The sequence below is a fragment of the Dendrobates tinctorius genome, unplaced genomic scaffold (genome assembly GCF_039654945.1).
Source record: "Dendrobates tinctorius isolate UK_male_01 unplaced genomic scaffold, ASM3965494v1 ptg000200l, whole genome shotgun sequence".
Classification (NCBI taxonomy): domain Eukaryota; kingdom Metazoa; phylum Chordata; class Amphibia; order Anura; family Dendrobatidae; genus Dendrobates; species Dendrobates tinctorius.
In genome coordinates, this window is record NW_027361867.1 from 1104306 (window position 1) to 1127014 (window position 22709).

A 22709-nucleotide genomic window follows, 5' to 3' on the forward strand; every position below is an offset into this window, starting at 1 on the left:
TCCAAACAAATATCTCAAACTACTGGGCGATTGTCCCTGTCCCGTCTCCACCCCCCATCCTCCGATATGCTGGCATTGTGCTGATAAAAAATATACCCAGGGGTTGGGAAGCGCCAAACCTCCTTCCTCCTTCGGCCTCTGTAAAGTTTCTTGTTTAAACCGTGGGCTTCCCCCCCCATATTAGTTCACCAAACAGCGATTTAATTTTATGGAACCTACTCTGAGAGATCCAAATTGGAGAATTATGCAGTACATATAACAGCTGTGGCATCACAATCATTTTTAAAAGGTTCACCCTTCCAATTACCGAAAGATGTAATTTATTCCATGCTGATATTTTGGAACGAATTTTTTGCAGCAAAGGGCTTAGATTAAGTTCTTCAAACCTAGTCAAAGGAAGGGCGATTTGTATCCCCAAATATTTAAATTTCGAAACTACCTTCAATTTTGCAGACCTTCCCACCTCCCCCATATCCCCATCTACCTCATCAATGGGCATTATGCACGATTTGTCCCAATTGATTTTGAGCCCGGAAAATTCCCCGAATTCCTCAGTTAATGCCACCGCATTATCCAATTTCTCCCCTGAGTCCTCCAAAAATAGCAAAATATCGTCGGCATACAAAGACACCCTCTCCTCCTTCACTCCATAGACAAATCCTTTTATCTCTTGTGCATCCCTTATTTTAGTGGCCAGAGGTTCCACGGCGAGGGCAAACAGCAACGGAGACAACGGGCATCCCTGCCTCGTACCCCTCTGTAATGAGAAACTATCAGATAATTCATTATTCACTCTAATTTTTGCCGTTGGAGAGGAGTATAGCAACCCCCACCCACGATATAAACTTGGGCCCAAACCCAAGGCCCATCAAAACTGACCATAAGTACTTCCATTCTACACAATCAAAGGCCTTATGGGCATCCAAAGACACTACTACTCTCTTTCCAAATTGTTTTTTATCTTAGCAGATGACAGTATCACGAGATCAGAGGGACAGCTGACATCTTCAATTTTAAAATCAGATGATCTTGAGATCCTACAAGATACAACTGAAGTGAATGCCATTACTCCAGATATATCATCATCCATTCACAGCAAAGTTCTGTCATCTGATCCTATGAAACAGGTCCCATCTTCTGATTCATTACCGACTACTAAGGAAAATCAAAGTCACAAAAGAGGCATTAAAAAACAAACTGCTCCTAAAGGAAAGAAGCCATTTTCATGTTCAGAATGTGGGAAATATTTTACATGGAAATCACATTTTGTTACTCACCAGAGAACTCACACAGGGGAGAAGCCTTTTTCCTGTTCAGAATGTGGGAAATGTTTTGCACGTAAATCACATTTTGTTACTCACCATAAAACTCACACAGGGGAGAAGCCTTTTTCCTGTTCAGAATGTGGGAAATATTTTGCACGTAAATCAAATTTTGTTACTCACCAGAGAACTCACACAGGAGAGAAGCCTTTTTCATGTTCAGAATGTGGGAAATGTTTTAACCAGAGATCACATTTTGTTACTCATCAGAGAACTCACACAGGGGAGAAGCCTTTTTCCTGTTCAGAATGTGGGAAATGTTTTGCACGTAAATCAAATTTTGATACTCACCAGAGAACTCACACAGGGGAGAAGCCTTTTTCATGTTCAGAATGTGGGAAATGTTTTAATCAGAAATCAGAGCTTGTTACTCACCAGAGAACTCACACAGGGGAGAAGCCTTTTTCTTGTTCAGAATGTGGAAAATGTTTTGCACAGAAAACAAGTTTTGTTTCCCACTGGAGAACTCATACAGGGGAGAAGCCTTTTTCCTGTTCAGAATGTGGGAAATGTTTTGCACATAAATCACATTGTGTTAAGCACCAGAGAATTCACACAGGAGTGAAACTTTTTTCCTGCTCAGAATGTGGGAAACGTTTTGCAAGTAAATCACATTTTGTTACTCACCATAGAACTCACACAGGGGAGAAGCCTTTTTCCTGTTCATAATGTGGGAAATGTTTTAACCAGAAATGGAATCTTAATAATAATAATCTTTCTTTTTATATAGCGATAACATATTCCGCAGCCGTTTACAGTTTGCACACATTATCATCGCTGTTCCCAATGAGGCTCACAATGTAAATTCCCTGTCAGTATGTCTTTGCAATGTGGGAGGAAACCCACGTAAACACAAGGAGAACATACAAACTCCTTGCAGATGTTTTCCTTGGTGGGAATTAAACTCAGAACTACAGTGCTGCAAGGCTGCAGTGCTAACCATTGAGCCACCTCACCAGAGAACTCACACAAGAGAGAAGCCTTTTTCCTGTTCAAAAGGTGGGAAATATTTTAACCAGAAAGTGCTTCTTGTTAGACATCAGAGCAGTCACACAGGGGAGAAGCCTTTTTCATTTTTTTTATGTGGGAAATGTTTTACTTGGAAATCAACTGTTAATAAACATCATAGATGTCACATAGGGGAGAAGCCCTTTTTTTGTTCATAATGTTGGCATAGTTTTAACCAAAATTGAATCTTCTTAAATGGGTTGTCTCTTGTCATTCCTCATGTTTGCTGACAAAAGGATAAAACTAAACTTTATCAATTCCAAATATACACTATACCCATAATTCACCCCCTGAAGGTTAGTCAGAAGGTGACTAATAGAAAAAACATATACCCCACATCTCAGTATATAGGGTGAGGTGACATATACACACTCACTCTCCAAGCTTCTCATTTCTACGGGTTTCTTTGTCCTCACCAAAGGTGACTTATCAGGAGACATTTAATATTGATCTATATTCAAGCGAGACTAGACAAAAAAACTTAAATCATGTATCATGTTATCCAAATCAGAAAACTAGCTACATATAGGCAGATCCCAGACATCAAACTATATACTTCGTATAGTTTTTACATTATGAGGGACACAGATCTATCATTCTACAGGAAACAACCTAGGGGTTTTCAGCCTTGGAAGAATAGAGATCTGCTCCATTCACCATCGCTGAACCATGGATATGTTTGGAGATGCCAGGTTGTGATCTTCGGATCAACTGGCCTTTTACCTTGTATGGATTGTCATCTTCCTACACTTGTCGTTACCTCCTCTCTGTGCGTGCCACAGGTAGGGTAGCGACAATGGGAGTGAATCATCGGAAGGATGAGACTCTGTAATGTGCACTCTGTTGGGTATTTTGCTGTGACTGTTCTATGTGTTATCTGACCTATCATGTGCGAGAAAAGATGTGGGCTCAGCGCCGGGGCTCACATCAAAAGGAGGGTGTCCAACATCAGCGTACATTTACACCCGATGTCAGAAAGGGGTTAAAGGGGATTGTTTTTACAGAGACAGAAGTGGTAATTAATCATGTATACGTACAAATAATTACAAAAATACACAGCTTCTAATGTTAAATAGTAAAGAGTTAAGACAAGAAAATATAATTTGTATAAATCATGTGTAGATATAAAAATTCAGTCAAATGTTCAAAAACACAGCAAAGAGGCAGAGATGCTTACCTGCCCAGGCCTCCAAACAAATGCACTATCGGGGAGAGTGGGCCCATATAGTTAAGATGGCGGCAACACAGGTGCAAGAATACCGATGAGACAACTGCTCACAACCTACCAGTGTATGGAGGGGCGGTTGCTTGGTATATTAATGCACAATGAAGACTTGTATGCGGCGCTGCTCATACAATGGGAATGCACAGCATCCAGGCTAACAGCCTATTAGTTACGCCCATACTATTAGATCAGGCGGGCTGCCTAGCGCCATCCAAATGCATCCAATGTGAACAGACACCACAGTTTATAAGACTGAATGGGCCCAACTGCACCCTGAAAAATAAAGTGCAAGAAACACATAAAAAATATGAGAGGTATAGTTAATATTTTGGGTAAAATACGTAAGCAAGTAACCCACGTCATGCGTTGGCCTAAAAAAGTGTCAAAGGACTCACAGAAATTGCTTCTTCTACTTCCACCGCTGCTGCTAATGTTTTGGCGTTGAAGAATTGACGGTCCGGAGGTTGGAAGTCTACAGCTGCGATGTGAATAGTGTGATTCACTGCTGTCTTGGGGAAAAGCTCTCCTAAGGTTGTGTAAAAGCGTGTTTCGATACTCCAGCATTCACTGTTCCCTTTCTAGGGCAGGAATCATCTGGCAAAATTTGTTTTTGTAATGTGAATCTAATAAAGTGGCAACCCAGTAGTCAGCATTATTCCTAATCATAACTATACGGGGATCATGTTGCAGATAGTGCAGCAAGAAGGCACTCATGTCGGGCTCTACCATGAGGTCCAAGCCCATGCTGTGTTGGTGGCTGGGTAACAATGAGGCTCGTTTCCTCCATCCCATCCCGCCAACCACGAATAACAGAGAGGGGAGGATTATCCTCTTCATCTGACAGTTGCTCGCCCATCACCTCTTTCTCCTCCATTTGTTCCTTGGATCTTGCCCCTTCAATAACAGCTTGTCTGTTATCACCAGCCTTCGTCGATCACAGTACTCCACCCTCCCTTGGCACCCACCTGTGTGGCGACAGTCTTGAACTTAAAGACAATATTATCCCTTCTGCATCCTCCACTGCTTCCTCCTCTTCTTCTGGGACCACCATCTCTTCCCACAGGCTATTCATAGTCTTCTCCAGCATATAGATGACCAGAATAGTGATGCTGATGATGGTGGCATCAGTGATAACCATCTCAGTAGCCATTTCAAAACTGTGCGGAAGGGTGCAGAGGTCCTTAATCTGTGTGCACCCTGTAAATGTGACATGCGCCATGTCCATACTGTGTTGGCCCAGGCTATACGACATGACATACTGCATCAGGGCTTGTTGCTGCTGCCACAGTCGCCGCAACATGTGCAGGGTGGAATTCCACCGTGTATCAATGCAAGTCGATGAGGAGAGGGGTGCGAATGGCGGAAATGAGCACACAACTTGCGTGCTTTCTGGAGCAGCTCACCCAGGCCAGGATAGTGGCTGAGAAAACACTGTACCACCAGGTTGAGGACATGAGCCATGCAAGGCACATGTGTGGACTTGCCTTGCCGTAGGGCCGCCACCAGGTTTGCACCGTTATCACCTTCCCAGCATGCAGGGTCAGCGGAGGCAGCAATTGATCAAACAGCCTGGAGAACTGTCCACAGCTCTTCAGCTGTATGACTGCAAACTCCAAGACATCAATTTTAAGACTGCCTGATTGCAGAGAGCCCTGACTGAGCTGTACAGAGGTGGTGGGGGTTTTCTCCACATTTGGAATGCATGTCTCGTTAAGGCAGAGGTTGAGGGCACAGGTGGAGGCCCTAGAGGAGATAGAGGAGGCAGAAGCAGTGGAGGAAGTGTTAAATGTAGAGGTTTGTCCTGCAAGCCTTGGGGATTCCAAGACTTGTGGAGCAGCACCTGTCCCCACAGCCACCAGAGTCACCCAGTGCCCAGTCAGCGAGATGTAACCCCCTTGGCCATGCTTACTCGTCCAAGTGTCTGTGGTGAAATGCATTCTGGCAGGCAGCGATTTTGTCATGGAATGGGTGATGTCTGACAAATGCTGGTGTAGCACAGGCACAGCTTTCTTAGAAAAGTAATAGCAACTGGGTAATTGGTACTGGGGGACTGCAACGGCTATCAGCTTTCAGAAAATGTCTATCAATCAGGCAGAAAGGTAGCATTTCCGTGGCCAACAAATTGGAGATAGTGGAGTTCATCCTCTTTGTTTCCTCCTATGCATGACAAAGCAATCTTTTACGTGACCACAACTGCGGAACCATGGGCTGGCTGCAGTGCTGAGAGAGGGTGAAGTACGTTGAACCGGACAAACTGCTGGACCGTGAGAGAGTTGCAGGTGGAGATGTTACTGTGGATTGAGAAACTTGTGGTGTGATCGTTCTCTCTGATCAGTCAAAAAAAGCAGGCTTGTCCGGTTCCTTTACAGCTGAAGACAGCATCTCGGTCACCTTGACTGGAGCAGGCAAAGTATACAAAGAAAGGTTGCACTCTATCATGCTAAAGCATGTCAATGTGGAATATGTCAATTTTCACATATTCCACATTGACATGTTATAGCATGCTAGAGTGCAACCTTTCTTTGTATATTGTATATGAGGGTAGCTCCTCTTGGTGTGCACCTATTCACATTGGTCTGGATGTGCCAGTCAGTTTTTTTGTCTTTTGTATGTTGGCTTACTGACCGAGCACTCCGCCCTCCACCAGGTGGTGTTTTTAATTACAGCAGGTCACTACTTACCCATAAATGCAGGCATTTCTGACAGAGGTGTCCACAATCACCCAGGAATTCAGACATCAGCCTTAGAGAGGTATTCACACAGGTCAGGGATAGGGATTAGTGAGTAGCTCCTAATACTCAGGTACTCGTAGCGAGTCCAATGTAAGTCTGATGGGCAGAGAATGTGTGTGATGGAGGTGGTCTGTGGGGCTGTATCTGTGTGCAGTGGTCTGTGGGGCTGTATCTGTGTGCAGTGGTCTGTGGGGCTGTATCTGTGTGCAGTGGTCTGTGGGGCTGTATCTGTGTGCGGCGGTCTGTGGGGCTGTATCTGTGTGCAGTGGTCTGTGGGGCTGTATCTGTGTGCAGTGGTCTGTGGGGCTGTATCTGTGTGCAGTGGTCTGTGGGGCTGTATCTGTGTGCAGTGGTCTGTGGGGCTGTATCTGTGTGCAGTGGTCTGTGGGGCTGTATCTGTGTGCAGCGGTCTGTGGGGCTGTATCTGTGTGCGGCGGTCTGTGGGGCTGTATCTGTGTGCAGTGGTCTGTGGGGCTGTATCTGTGTGCAGTGGTCTGTGGGGCTGTATCTGTGTGCAGTGGTCTGTGGGGCTGTATCTGTGTGCGGCGGTCTGTGGGGCTGTATCTGTGTGCAGTGGTCTGTGGGACTGTGTGTATGTGTGCGGGGCTGTCAAACTTTGCAATTAAAAATCTTTTTTTATATGTGCCGTAGGTTTTTTATCACCACAGCACTGAATGACAAGGTGGGATACCGCAGGCTGTTTAATATTTTGTCACTAGCTACATGTGAATTAGAATACAATACTCGTGCATGGAGCACAATAGAAGCCGTGAATGGCTGGTTTTGTCTGTGGACCTCAGTAATGTCCAAAAAAGAAATGCGGGAAGGTAAATGTAACAGCCGCACTGGACAGTAGCTACCTGCAGTATCTGACTGATATACAACCACCTCGCTACCTAGCTACAATGTGGATACAGCAGGCTTTGTCACATTTAGCTACTGATATAATCTTATTTAGAATGCTATAGTTGTGCATGGAGCACTATAGAAGCAGTGCACAACACACTTGTAGGACATGTGCCTGCTGGCTTTGTCTGTGGACCTTAGTAATGGCCCCCAAAAAATAAAATATTCCGTAGTGTAAATTTTACAGCCGCACTGGACACTAGCTACACGATCTGACTGATATACAGAGGCCTAACTAAATAGCTGAAATCTTGCTGTAAACAGTGGCAGCGTCAGGAGCAGCCTCTCTGCGCTGTTACAATGCACAAATGGCGCTAAAACAAGATGTCTGCTATTTATATAGAGAGCGACATGTGATTTCAGCAGCCAATGACACAAGCCGTAGTGTCAGGACGTTGTGTTTCCTGCACCCTGATTGGCTGACTGTTGTGCTTACAAGAACGCCGCGCCTCTGAGCTCTGCAGACCCCTCCCCTCATCAAACATGTGCCAAACGCTCATGATACACAACCATTATCGTTACTAAAGTGCTCAAAATATTTTTTTGGCAACGCAAATATTTTCCTGCACTTTGTACCGAATGTTACCGATTTTTCTTGATTTTTTTTTTTAATTTTTCTTGGGTTTCCGATCACAAATCCGAATGCACCATATTTGTGCCGAATTTCTGTTTGGCAATCATTTTTCAAACAAATTTACTCATCACTAGTTGTTACCCACAGATTTTTAGACCGGCTTCACATCTATGTTGCATAGAGTAAGCCAACTTCTGGCCCCTGTCAGCTGTTATTCCAGCCCAGGATGCTCGGACTACATCCCACACAATTTTTTGGCATTTGCTGGCTTTGCCTCAGAAACAGCATTTTTGATGTCGCCCCACAAGTGTTCTATCGGATTGAGGTCCGGGGATCGGACTGGCCTCTCCATAACCTCAATTTTGTTGGACGTGATCCGAGATTTTGCTTGTTTACTGGTGTGTTTAGGGTCGTTGTCTTGGTGAAACCCTCATTTCAAGGACATATCCTCTTCAGCGTTAGGCAACGTGACCTCTTCAAGTATTGTAATATATACAAACTGGTGCATGATCCCTGGTGAGCGGTAAATAGGCCCGGCACCATAGTAAGAGACACATGCCCATATCATGATGCCGGCACCACCTTGCGTCACTGTCTTCAGAGTGTACCGAGGCTAGAATGCAGAGTTTGGAGATGTCTGATGAACTGTCTGCGGCCCTTGGATCCAAAAAGAACAATTCCACTTTCATCAGCCCATGAAATGTTTCTCCATTTCTCTTTAGGCCAGTTGATGTTTTCTTTCGCAAATTGTGTCCGCTTCCGTACATGTGTTTTATTAACAGTGGAATTTTGAGGGGACTTCTTGGTAAGAGATTAGCTTCACACAGGCGTCTTCTGTCACAGTCCTCAAAGGTAGCGTGAGACTGTCTGTGATCATCCTGGAGCTGATCATTGGCTGAGCCTTTGCCATTCTGGCTATTCTTCCATCCATTTGAATGGTCATCTTCTGTTTTCTTCCATGTCGCTCTATTTTGGCTTTCCATGGTAAAGCATTGGAGATCATTTTAGCTGAACAGCCGATCATTGTCTGCACTTCTTCATAAGTTTTACCATCTCCAATCAACTTTTTAATCAAAGTACTCTGTTCTTCTGAACAATGTCTCGAACGACCCATATTTCTCAGGCTTTCAAGGAGAAATGCATGTACAACATGTCCTGGCCTCACCCTTAGATAAGGGTCATCGGATTCCCACCTGTCTCTTCACAGAATGATTGCCCTCACTGATTGACCTCCACACAGCTATTATTGTGATCACCGCCTTTCAATTATTCTAATACACAGACTCAAAAACCTGCAGATCATGAATGCGGAGTCTGGTGGTTTTCTTAGAATCTACTGCACCAACTGGTAAATTGTGTGACATGTGATAATATAGTTTATGCCAAAAAGAGGGATTAATCGGGTTAGTCATACTGGACTGCTGTTATACTGAACCCTACTGTAGCTAGTGTAACACAAGAGAAGGTCGCCAGCGTCTGAGCAAACTGAACATTGGCAAATCCCCCGGCCCAGATGGCATTCACCCATGGATATTGAGGGAATTGAGCTCAGTAACTGACAGACCTACTGTATCTCATCTTCTTACACTCACTTGTACTTTTCACTTTTTACTTTATTCTTATTTTTTATTCATTTTCGTTTTTTCACATATTTTATTTTTTTCTGCTCATTATTTCTCCCTTTGTCCTGACACCCTTTCACACAGTGTCAGTATTCGTTCATTTACATATTATTTGCTAATATTTCCACAAGTCGTTACCATAATGTATGTGCACATTAATAACTTTTATTCACTGACTCTGGCACTCAGCACTTTGTACAATTTTATTTACATATAATCCTTTTGATTGGCGCCTGGTAACAGCTTTCATTCTGTTCCCTCCCCATTCCTTCAAGTCTGTTTTTTTCTTACAATGCGATTCCATGCCTTTTATGCCAGAACAATGTCCTTATACATGGCTGTTTCCAGCTGAATTCTTAAATATGGCCGCCTATGTGCGCATGCACGCTGTGCTCCTATGCCTTTCTGCACTGTCAGGTCATCTGTTATGTGATTCATGCGTGTCTATGGTGTCACTGGGTTTGATTTACCCGACATGCATGCCGCTATGATGTTGGTGGGTAGAAGCAAATCATAATGACGTGGGCAACAGTAACCATGCTCCACTGTAATTGGCAGATGAGATTAAATAGCTAATGGGACAGGACTCCAATGGCAATTCCTCTTGAGAAAGCTGATACGCTAAACGTGCGTCGGGGGAGCGTGGTAGGTTCATCTTATCCTCCCTTACTATGGGTAAGCATTGCAACAGTATTGAACTGGACATGTCCACATTGGTTATGGCTAGTGATGGGCGAGCACTAAAATGCTCGGGTGCTCATTGCTCGGGTCGAGCAAATTGGAATACTCGGGTACTCGGACAGAACAATGAGCCCAATGTAAGTCTATAGGAGACCCGAGCATTTTTACCGCGATCCCCCGGGGGTCCTTTTAAGGTCTAAAAACATCTGAAAATGATAGAAACACTGCTCAAATGACACGGGAACATCATGGGGAAGACCCCTGGAAGCATTTGTCACTCCTAGGTCACAGTTGTAAACAATGTTGTCAGAGTTTCTTGCCATTTTTACCGGTGCAACAAAAAACATACAAAAACGAATTCAAAGTGGATTTTGCTGGGAAATGTTAAGGTGCATCCTTTCCAGGTTAATGACTTTTATATAAGGCAAAATAATTAACCCCAGACCAAAATCTTCCTCCGCCACTTGGGCTATGTTCAGACGCAGCGTTTTTGATGCGTTTTTCAACTTTAACATTGCTTTCAACCAATACAAATGCATTCACTGGGAAATATCATTGTAACATTTACCAACCCTAGCTGGCCATGGGGGGGTAGTACCGGATGTATTATTAGGAATGTTACTGGCCCGGCCCATCTCCCTACAATGGCATACAGTAGATTCCAACGCCATGGAGACGTCACAGTGGGATGATGTATGAAACCTGCTCTATATGTTATTTCTCACTCTAGGAGGACTGTTGTTTCTGTTGTAGAGTGTTCTCTTTGGTGGTGGCACGGCTCTCCTGGTATATTCCCGGCGAGCTCCCACCACCGATTTGCAAAGTTAACTATGTTTATTTTTTTATTGTTCTCTGTTACCTCCTTTAATACCTGTTCATGCCTGCGGCTTCCTGGGACCGAAAGGGATGGACACACCGTACTACTACACACCGTGCTGACCTCACCCTAGGACCCAGGATAAGTATACCCCACACATCAGATTCTGACACCATTTACACCTCACCACACTTATGATTCTTGCCATGGAACGTGGCGGGCCTTAACACCACCCTTAAATGCAGTTCTAATACATATAAAATGATTCTGACCAGATGTGATTTTTCTTCAGGAGACGCACTATTGCCACAATCTTATCGCCAACTCTCACTCCTCAACCACGACTATAAACTCTTGGTGAGGATCCTGGTGAACTGACTGCAGATGCTGCTACCTGGCCTCCTATGTGAGGCTCAAACAGGATTTAGCCAGGGACAGAGCAGTGTGGCAAATATTCGCATGGCGGTCGCAGCCACGGTCCTGGCTCAAGATGGATTGAGGCCACCTGCAATGCTGATGAGTCTCGATGCCAAAAAGGCCTTTGACAAAGTGTCATGGCCTCTTCTATACAGAGTCCTGGATAGGGAAAATCTCAGCCCGATGTTCTTACAATATAATCTTTAATAAATAATCTTTATTTTTATATAGCGCTAACATATTCCGCAGCACTTTACAGTATGCACACATTTTCATCACTGTCCCCGATGAGGCTCACAATCTAAATTCCCTATCAGTATGTCTTTAGAGTGTGGGAGGAAACCGGAGTACCCGGAGGAAACCCACGCAAACACGGGGAGAACATACAAACTCCTTGCAGATGTTGTCCTTGGTGGGATTCGAACCCAGGACCCCAGCTAACCACTGAGCCACCGTGCTGCCCTATGCCACAATATGTTCACTACCTCCATGCAAACCTTATACTCAGGTGTCAGTCAATGGATACGATGCGCCATCAATTGATCTTTTTTGGGGAGTTAAATAAGGATAAAATTTTGGAAAATTGATGTCATATCTTGGAATATTTTGAAGTACTTGCTCGTTAGACCGTCGGGGCCAGGGGACTTATTATTTTTCATTCCTCTAATTGTTTGCTGTATTTCTGTTTGGAATATTGGTTGATTCAACATGTGTAATTAGTCTTCCGGTATTTTAGTAAGTTTTACGCTCTTTAAGAACTCATTTATTAGTTGGGGGGTGGGTTGTGGTATTGCGGTATTTTCCTGCAGATTACAGAGGGAGGAATAGTATTCTGAGAAGATTTTAGCAATTTAGGGTTATATATTTTTTTGGTCGCCCTGTACGTGGGACAATCTTTGGTCATTTTGGCTGTGATTTTGTTGGCTAAAATTTTGCCCGTTTGTTTCCCTGCCAGTAATATTTGGCTTTACTTTTCCGTAGATTGTGCTCGTATTTGGGTTGGAGCAGTTGGTATAGTTCATACCTTAGTTTCTGTAATGTTTGGAGGATTGTTTGTGGGGCTACGTTTGTGTGCCTCTTCTAGTGCGCTATGTTTTGATTAATTTCCTCTATTTGGCGTAGTGTTGCTTTTTTATTCTGGGACGCTATTTTACCCCGGATGTCGGCCTTGTGGGCGCACCATACTGTAGATACGGACACATCAGGTGTGTTATTAATTGTGAACTATTCTGATAATGCTTCCTGAAATTGGGGCCTAATTTTATGGGATGTGATTCTGTAGTTATTTACTCTCCATGGGGAATATGTCGGATAGTTGTGTCCCTCTGTAATTTGACCGGAGACCGGGGCATGGTCCGACCAGGTTATGTTCCCTATCGTGGCCTTTTGGACGTCCTGTAATAACCATTTATCTGTCACCATTAGGTCAATTCTGGAGTCGCCTCTATGGGAGTGTGAGTAGATGGTGTAATCCCGCTCGGAGGCGTGTAGAACCCACGAGACATCATAGCGTTCTTCAGCTAGGAGGGTCTGAGAGAGTGATTGGGTATTTTCTTTCTTTTGAGGGGGCTCCGATTTATCAATGTTAGGACAGGGGTGATGGTAAAGTCCCCGCAGACTAACAAGGCGCTTTTTTTAACCTTTGCTACTACCGCCAGGGTGTCTTTAAGAAATGAAATCTGCTTGGAGTTAGGGGCGTAAATAGAGACAATTGTGTAGGTCTTGTTATTTATGGTGCAGACTAGGATGACGTATCTGCCCTCGTCGTCCACTACGCTGGTGATTAGCAGGAAGGTGACGGTGTTCTTTATCGCGATTACTACTCCTCTTTTTAGTCAATTGCATGGGAATGAAAGACATTTGGGAAATTTCTATTCTGCAGTCTTGGGGCGTCAGTGCTATATAGGTGGGTGTCCTGAACGCACAATACATCTGCTTTTAGGGATTGGGCCTCTTTCCATAGAAGGGATCTTCTCAATGGACTATTCATTCCTTTACATTAATGCTGGAAATGTGAAGAACCATGTACAGATTACAGATACAATCTATGTGTCACCACTAGACAATTAGGAAAAATGGGGGAATAACAAACATATTTTTTTAATTTTGTGAAGAAACTGTAACAGTTTCAAAAATAGAGTTTGGTTCTAAGTGAACCTCCTGGATATGCTCCTCTATCCAGTATATAGTGGGGGTATTGGGGGCTGATATGCTCCTCTATCCAGTATATAGTGGGGGCATTGGGGGCTGATATGCTCCTCTATCCAGTATATAGTGGGGGCATTGGGGGCTGATATGCTCCTCTATCCAGTATATAGTGGGGGTATTGGGGGCTGATATGTTCCTCTATCCAGTATATAGTGGGGGCATTGGGGGCTGATATGCTCCTCTATCCAGTATATAGTGGGGGTATTGGGGGCTGATATGCTCCTCTATCCAGTATATAGTGGGGGCATTGGGGGCTGATATGCTCCTCTATCCAGTATATAGTGGGGGCATTGGGGGCTGATATGCTCCTCTATCCAGTATATAGTGGGGGTATTGGGGGCTGATATGCTCCTCTATCCAGTATATAGTGGGGGCATTGGGGGCTGATATGCTCCTCTATCCAGTATATAGTGGGGGTATTGGGGGCTGATATGCTCCTCTATCCAGTATATAGTGGGGGCATTGGGGGCTGCTATGCTCCTCTATCCAGTATATAGTGGGGGTATTGGGGGCTGATATGCTCCTCTATCCAGTATATAGTGGGGGCATTGGGGGCTGATATGCTCCTCTATCCAGTATATAGTGGGGGCATTGGGGGCTGATATGCTCCTCTATCCAGTATATAGTGGGGGCATTGGGGGCTGATATGCTCCGCTATCCAGTATATAGAGGGGGTATTGGGGGCTGATATGCTCCTCTATCCAGTATATAGTGGGGGTATTGGGGTCTGCTATGCTCCTCTATCCAGTATATAGTGGGGGCATTGGGGGCTGATATGCTCCTCTATCCAGTATATAGTGGGGGTATTGGGGACTGATATTCTCCTCTATCCAGTATATAGTGGGGGTATTGGGGGCTGATATGCTCCTCTATCCAGTATATAGTGGGGGCATTGGGGGCTGATATGCTCCTCTATCCAGTATATAGTGGGGGCATTGGGGGCTGATATGCTCCTCTATCCAGTATATAGTGGGGGCATTGGGGGCTGATATGCTCCTCTATCCAGTATATAGTGGGGGCATTGGGGGCTGATATGCTCCTCTATCCAGTATATAGTGGGGGTATTGGGGGCTGATATGCTCCTCTATCCAGTATATAGAGGGGGTATTGGGGGCTGATATGCTCCTCTATCCAGTATATAGTGGGGGTATTGGGGGCTGATATGCTCCTCTATCCAGTATATAGTGGGGGTATTGGGGTCTGCTATGCTCCTCTATCCAGTATATAGTGGGGGCATTGGGGGCTGATATGCTCCTCTATCCAGTATATAGTGGGGGCATTGGGGGCTGATATGCTTGCTCCTCTGTCCAGTATATAGTGGGGGCATTGGGGGCTGATATGTTCCTCTATCCGGTATATAGTGGGGGGTATTGGGGGCTGATATGCTCCTCTATCCAGTATATACTGGGGGCATTGGGGGCTGATATGCTCCTCTATCCAGTATATAGTGGGGGCATTGGGGGCTGATATGCTCCTCTATCCAGTATATAGTGGGGGCATTGGGGGCTGATATGCTCCTCTGTCCAGTATATAGTGGGGGGTATTGGGGGCTGATATGCTCCGCTATCCAGTATATAGTGGGGGGTATTGGGGCTGATATTCTCCTCTATCCAGTATATAGAGGGGGCATTGGGGGCTGATATACTCCTCTATCCAGTATATAGTGGGGGTATTGGGGGCTGATATGCTCCGCTATCCAGTATATAGTGGTGGGTATTGGGGGCTGATATTCTCCTCTATCCAGTATATAGTGGGGGGTATTGGGGCTGATATGCTCCTCTATCCAGTATATAGTGGGGGGTATTGGGGGCTGATATGCTCCGCTATCCAGTATATAGTGGGGGGTATTGGGGCTGATATTCTCTATCCAGTATATAGAGGGGGCATTGGGGGCTGATATACTCCTCTATCCAGTATATAGTGGGGGTATTGGGGGCTGATATGCTCCGCTATCCAGTATATAGTGGGGGGTATTGGGGCTGATATTCTCCTCTATCCAGTATATAGTGGGGGCATTGGGGGCTGATATGCTCCTCTATCCAGTATATAGTGGGGGGTATTGGGGGCTGATATGCTCCTCTATCCAGTATATAGTGGGGGGTATTGGGGGCTGATATGCTCCGCTATCCAGTATATAGTGGGGGCATTGGGGGCTGATATGCTCCTCTGTCCAGTATATAGTGGGGGGTATTGGGGGCCGATATGCTCTGCTATCCAGTATATAGTGGGGGCATTGGGGGCTGATATGCTCCTCTGTCCAGTATATAGTGGGGGGGGGGGTGAAGAGAAACAAAAAAACCTCTCCTCTCGTGCCTCCACAGACCATGGTGAAAAATAGTCTTGTATTCTTTTCTCTTGTTCATGTCCACTCCTTCATCAGGATGGGCGGCATCTTCTTCAGCGGGGAGCTGGTATCCTCGTCCACTGTCGCCAGCGACCACTTCTGCAGCAGAGACATGGCCTCTCAGGGGGAAGTCAGGACCTGTGTGACCCCATTCTTGGTGACGATCACCGGGTAGCCCCACTTGTACGTGATCCTGTTGTCCCGTAGGATCTTCGTGGCTGTGGAGAACACCCGCCTTCTGTTCAGGATGACGGCGGATAGGTCGGTGAACACCATGATGCTCTTGAACCTCTGGGAGCTCCGGTCCGCCCGCTGCAGCTTTTATAATGGTTTCTTTAAAATGATAAAAATGAAGCCTGGCAATTACATCCCTGAGCACAGAACGGGGGCATTTTTGGGTTTGGGGAACCTGTACGCTCGGTCTATTATGAGGTCTCGCTCTTCCGCCTCGGAGACTAGTGTGGTAAAGAAATATTAGGAACTTCTTCAACGCGTCTGCAGTAATGCTTTCTGGTATCCATCTGAAGCGCAGATTGTTGCACCTGGAGTGGCCCTCCAAATCCGCCAGCTTTAGTTTTAGGGCGGTGATCTCCTCATCTGCCTCATAATCAGAGTCCAATAAGTGGTTGTGGGCTGTGGTGACTCCTCCAGCTTCTCCTCAATATGGGCTGTTCTGTCCCCTATGTGCCCAATGTCTTTCTGTAGTGCAGTGAGGGCTGAGGTAATGTCACTATGTACAGCCTGCTTTATATCTCCCAGCAGGGACTTCAGTGTGGCCTCAGTGATGGGGTGGAGGGGTGCCCTGTGTCAGGTGCATATGCTTGTGTTTTGTGCTTCTCTGGGCTCCTGGGTGAAGATCTGCCCGATCTCTCCTTTGCCTGCTCCGCTGCACTCATGCCCCTCTCCTGTGAGGTCTGACCCGGTGTCAGGAGATCAGACCCCCCCAGAGCGCTACACACCACCGCTGGCCGCATGGTGAGTGCTGCGGCGGCCATCTTGGATTTTCCCAGGCTCCGGCAAAATGACCGGTATCCTGCCCAGCGCTGCTCCAATGCTCCTCGTGACGCGCCCCATCAGTGCCCGGACCCCGTCTGAGGTCGTGGTGAGTGGAATTGCGGGTTTCCCCCACCGTTAGTTGCTGCTGGGGCCCGGAGCTAGCGTTCCCTGCGCCCGCTCAGCTCCTCATCCAGACACGCCCCCCGTGTCATCATTATATAAGCTATTCATCTATAAGTGCACAGGATCTATTCCCCTTATACACTGATATCCAGTGATAGATCTACAATCCGGTTACATATATCTATGTATGGATTTATCTTACACTCAATAAATACGGTGCACTTATCTCATCCCCACCTTGATAGTGACGCTCTCTTAGGATACATGTTACTCTATGATGGCACTTTTGCACATGGCCACTAGATGGCGCTACAACATTTGACATTTGCCTGAATTTTTATATCTACACATGGTTTACACAAATTATATTTTCTTGTGGTAACTCTATACTATTTACCATTAGAAGCTGTGTATTTTTGTAATTATCTGTATGTATACATGATTGATTACCACTTCTGTCTCTGTAAAAACAATCCCCTTTAACCCCTTTCTGACATTGGGTGTAAATGTACTTCCTCCCTTTGATGTGGGCTCCGGCAGTGAGCCCACATCTTTTCCAGCACATGTCAGCTGTTTTGAACAGCTGCCATTGGCCCCTAACAGCCTCTGACAGTGGCATTTAATGCACACTTCCAGCAAGCACTGGAAATCCCACCCATCGGTGACCTCATCATGTGATCATGGGTGACCGATGGGTTGACATGACAACCAGAGGTCTCCAGCAGACCTCTATGCTTGTCACTGCCGGAATTGATCCACCGGGATAATAGCTGCTGTGACTTCAGATCTTTCAGGGTCGCTACTCCACCTGTGGCCCGCACACAGAGAGGAGGTAACAAGTGTAGGAAGATGACAGTTCATGGAGTCCGTACAAGGTACAAGGCCAGTTGGTCCAAAGATCACAATCTGGCTCCTCCGAATGTATCCATGGTTCAGTGATGGTCAATGGAGCAGATCTGTATTCTTCCAACCAAGGCTGAAAACCCCTAGGTTGTTTCCTATAGAATGATAGATCCGTGTCCCTTGTGATGATGTTGTGTCTTCTGTCCTGTCTCTGGTCCTTTTGGGATGTATGGATGTCTTGGCAGAATCTCTCTGGCTGTTTCTCTCTCAGTCTCTTTATACAGAGGCATGTAACCTATTTTTAGACTTAACAACTGTCCCTCACTGAGTATTTACATAAAGGGTAAGAATGGAGATGAGATTATTATAGCATTACTTGATTATTTAAACTATTTGCATAGTTTTTCCCTCTCTGCTTTAGAAGTCAACAAACTGGCTCCATAATACAATATATAATTAGCATATCAGCAATCATCACTAGTGATCAAGGATAAGCGCACAATAAAAGTCAATATTACCGGCTTACACAAACAAAAGTCTGTTTTCCTGACCAACTAGAAATCAACACTTAAATTTAAAGCCAACATACAGATAACCAGGGCTGTGGAGTCGGAGTCGTGGAGTCGGAGTCGGTGCTCATTTTGGTGGAGTCGGAGTTGGAGTCGGTATAAAATGGAGCGACTCCGACTCCTAAAATATATAATAAATTGGGTACAGTAATTCAATGCAGGATGTGCTGAATATTTTTTCATAGGAGTTTGGGAAAGTTATGAAATGTCCTATAAATGGCTGTTATATTCCTGATCTAAGGCTACATTCACACACAGCGTTTTTCCTGTGTTTTTTGAGGATACGTTTTTCAGCTGCAAAAGCTGATCATCTTTTTAAAAAACTGCATCACCTGAAAGGTTTTTGAGCTCATAGATAATGTTTTCAATAGCAAAAGCAGATTAGAAATCTGCTCTATCTATCCATTTATCCATATCTGTCTATCCATATCGTATCTGTACCAAAAAGAATGAAAACCGGGTAGTACACCAATATATATTCTGTTCTATATAAATATCTTGATTATTGGATCATAAAAATGATTAAATGTCTGAGGTTCACATTGTACTACAATAAATTTTTCACTTAAATATAAGCAATATGTGTGGGAGTCGGAGTCGTGGAGTCGGAGTTGGAGTCGGAGTCAGTGTAAGGGAAATTGAGGAGTCGGAGTCGGAGTCACAGGTTTGGCTTACCGACTCCACAGCCCTGCAGATAACATTCTATTATTCTTCGTTTGCTAAAAAATAGTTGTCTTGTTAATTAAGATACAATGCTGTATGTCTTCACAATGCCAAAAGTAAAAAAAAAAAGTTTTTAAAAATATTTTAAAAAATATAAAAGTTCAAATCACCCCCCTTTCAAAATAAAACAATAAAAAATCAAACATACACATATTTGTTGTAGCCGCATTCAGAATCGCCCGATCTATCACTATAAAAAAGAATTAACCCGATCGGTAAATGGCGTAATGAGGAAAATGTCAAAACGCCAGAATTACTTTTTTTTTGGTCGCCGCAGCGTTGTATTAAAATGCAAAAAAGGAAAGATCAAAAGATCGTATCTGCACCAAAATGATCTCCATTAATAACGTCATCTCGGCACACAAAAAATAAGCCCTCACCCAACCCGAGATCATGAAAAATGGAGACGCGACGGGTATCGAAAAATGGCGCAATTCTTTTATACTTTACCTAATAAAGAGGAGTTATTTTTACTGATACAGTGGGTATGGAAAGTATTCAGACCCCTTTAAATGTTTAAATTGTTTTATTGCAGCCATTTGGTAAATTTAAATTCATACTATCTATTCCTGACACTGGAGTGGCTTATAAACTTCCGAAGTATATTTTTTAAGTTTGGGATCTGCTAATATGTGGCTAGATTTCTGACTGTTTAGAATAACATGATTCATGATTTTAGTTTTTTTTTATCGTTTAGTCTCGCTTGAGTATATGCCAATATTAAATAGTCTCTTAATGAGTCGTCTTTGGTGAGGACGATGAAACTCATAGTAATAAGAGGCTTGGAGAGTGAGTGTGTATACGTCACCTCACCCTATATACTGAACTGTGGGGTATATGTTTTTTCTATTAGTCACTTTCCGACTAACCTTCAGGGGGTGAATTATGGGTATAGATTTACATTTGGAAGTAATAAGGTTTAGTTTTATCCTTCTGTCAGCAAACATGAGGAATGACAAGAGACAAACCATTTAAAAAGATTTAATTTTGGTTAAAACTATTCCAACATTATGAACATAAAAAAGGCTTCTCACCTATGTGACATCTCTGATGTTTATTAACAGTTGATTTCCAAGTAAAATTTGTCCCACATTAAGAAAATGAAAATGGCTTCTCCTCTGTGTGACTGCTCTGATGGCGATCAAGAAGCACTTTCTGGTTAAAATATTTCCCACATTCTGAACATAAAAAAGGCTTCTCCCCTGTGTGAGTTCTCTGGTGCTTAACACAATCTGATTTATGCCTAAAACATTTCCCACATTCTGAACATGAAAAAGGCTTCTCCCCTGTGTGAGTTCTCTGATGGGTAACAAAATTTGATTTCTGCGTAAAACATTTCCCACATTCTAAACATGAAAAAGGCTTCTCTCCTGTGTGGATTCTCTGGTGCTTAACACAATCTGATTTATTGTTAAAACATTTCCCACATTCTGAACAGTAAAAAGGCTTCTCCCCTGTGTGAGTTCTCTGGTGCTTAACCAAATCTGATTTTTGGCTAAAACATTTCCCACATTCTGAACATGAAAAAGGCTTTTCCCCTGTGTGCGTTCTATGGTGAGTAACAAAATTTGATTTACGTACAAAACATTTCCCACATTATGAACATGAAAAAGGTTTCTCCCCTGTGTGAACTCTATGGTGTTCATCAAGACTCACTTTCTGGTTAAAACATTTCCCACATTTTGAACATGAAAAAGGCTTCTCCCCTGTGTGAGTTCTCTGGTGCTTAACACAATCTGATTTATGCCTAAAACAATTCCCACATTCTGAACATGAAAAAGGCTTCTCCCCTGTGTGAGTTCTCTGATGGGTAACAAAATTTGATTTCTGTGTAAAACATTTCCCACATTCTAAACATGAAAAAGGCTTCTCCCCTGTGTGGATTCTCTGGTGCTTAACACAATCTGATTTATTGTTAAAACATTTCCCACATTCTGAACAGTAAAAAGGCTTCTCCCCTGTGTGAGTTCTCTGGTGCTTAACCAAATCTGATTTTTGGCTAAAACATTTCCCACATTCTGAACATGAAAAAGGCTTCTCCCCTTTGTGAGTTCTATGGTGAGTAACAAGCTGTGTTTTACGTGCAAAACATTTCCCACATTTGGAACAGGAAAAAGGCTTCTCTCCTGTGTGAACTCTATGCTGTTCATCAAGACTCACTTTCTGGTTAAAACAATTCCCACATTTTGAACATGAAAAAGGCTTCTCCCCTGTGTGCATTCTATGGTGAGTAACAAGCAGTGATTTATGTGCAAAACATTTCCCACATTCTGAACATGAAAATGGCTTCTTTGCTAAATGAGCAGTTTGTTTGTTAATGCCTCTTTTGTGACTTTGATTTTCCTTAGTAGTCTGTGATGAATCAGAAGATGGGACCTGTTTCATAGGATCAGATGACAGATTTTTGCTGTGAATGGATGATGATATATCAGGAGTAACAGCAATCACTTCAGTTGTATCTTGTAGGACCTCAAGATCATCAGATTTAAAAGTTGAAGATGTCAGCTGTCCCTCTGATCTCCTGGTACAGTCATCTGCTAAGATAAAAATAATTTTTATTAATAAAATATCCTTGAGTTTTATATTTTTGAACACTTCTACTTAAACTGTCCATAAAAATGGCAAGCTATGTAAAAAACTTTAATTATTTCCCAAGACAATGACAGTTCACAGTCTAATAAAAAACCTTGTTGGATGAACCAGTAGTGTGTGGTGTTCAACTGTTGGTTCATTCTGCCTCCCAAATATTGAATATAAAGAAACCAATCAATGTTATGTAGTCGAAAATAATACCAATTCTCATCTCACAAAAGACAAGTCCCCACTCAGGTCCATCATCTGTCAATGGAAAAACAGATAAGTCAGGTTAGAGTTAATGCTATAGTTAGGGTTTATTCTAAAGTTAGGGAAGAATTAGGCTTTTCTCAATTGTCTCCCCAATAATTTGGTCACATCAGAGTTTTCTATTTCCAGGGAAAAAAAATAAAAACGAATAAAATGGCCGGTCAGTATTATGGTGCAGAGGAGGCTTATGCACTTTTATGGTCTGACAGTGAAGAAAGTGCAGTGTCAGATGATGATGTGGATTTCGAGGGCTTTAGTAGCAGCGACAGTGATAGCTCAGAAATGAGCAGTGATTCTGGTCCATCCTCACACACAAGGACCAGTACAACAAGAAGGACAAATAGCGCTTCTGGAGAAATGTCTCCAACTCAGGGAACAATGCCCAGTACTAGTGCTGTCCCTAGTGCTTGTGAATTGGCGCACACCAGTGTCCAAGGGGCTTTGCCTCTTGATGTAGCATTTCCCAGATGGGAGGCTTCGGATTCGGCTACTCCATTCATCCATAATTTTAATGCCATTCCTGGTATAAACGTGGAGGTGGAAAAATTTGGACCAATTAATTTTTTTAATTTGTTTCTGACAGATAGCTTTCTAGAGCATATTGTCCTACAAATTTATATGCGTCCCAATTCATCAGCCAGAATCCACGATCCTATTATGCTAGGTCAAATTTATGGACACCAACTAATGTCCTAAAAATGAAAAAAATTTTAGGACTTACATTCAATATGGAACTTGTTAAAAAAAAATGACCA

General features: G+C 43.7%; 1 protein-coding gene and 1 pseudogene across 1 annotated transcript in view; one reads left to right on the top strand and one right to left on the bottom strand.

Moving 5' to 3' along the window:
• The first annotated feature begins 1077 nt into the window (after positions 1-1077).
• LOC141056851 (uncharacterized) overlaps positions 1078-22709 on the top strand; it is a 77261-nt gene continuing 55629 nt past the window's right edge. Inside the window, 1 exon segment of the mRNA XM_073553320.1 lies at positions 1078-1833. Coding sequence (XP_073409421.1) covers positions 1119-1833 — 715 coding nt within the window. The 5' untranslated portion in view covers positions 1078-1118.
• LOC141056852 (uncharacterized) overlaps positions 20076-22709 on the bottom strand; it is a 76289-nt pseudogene continuing 73655 nt past the window's right edge.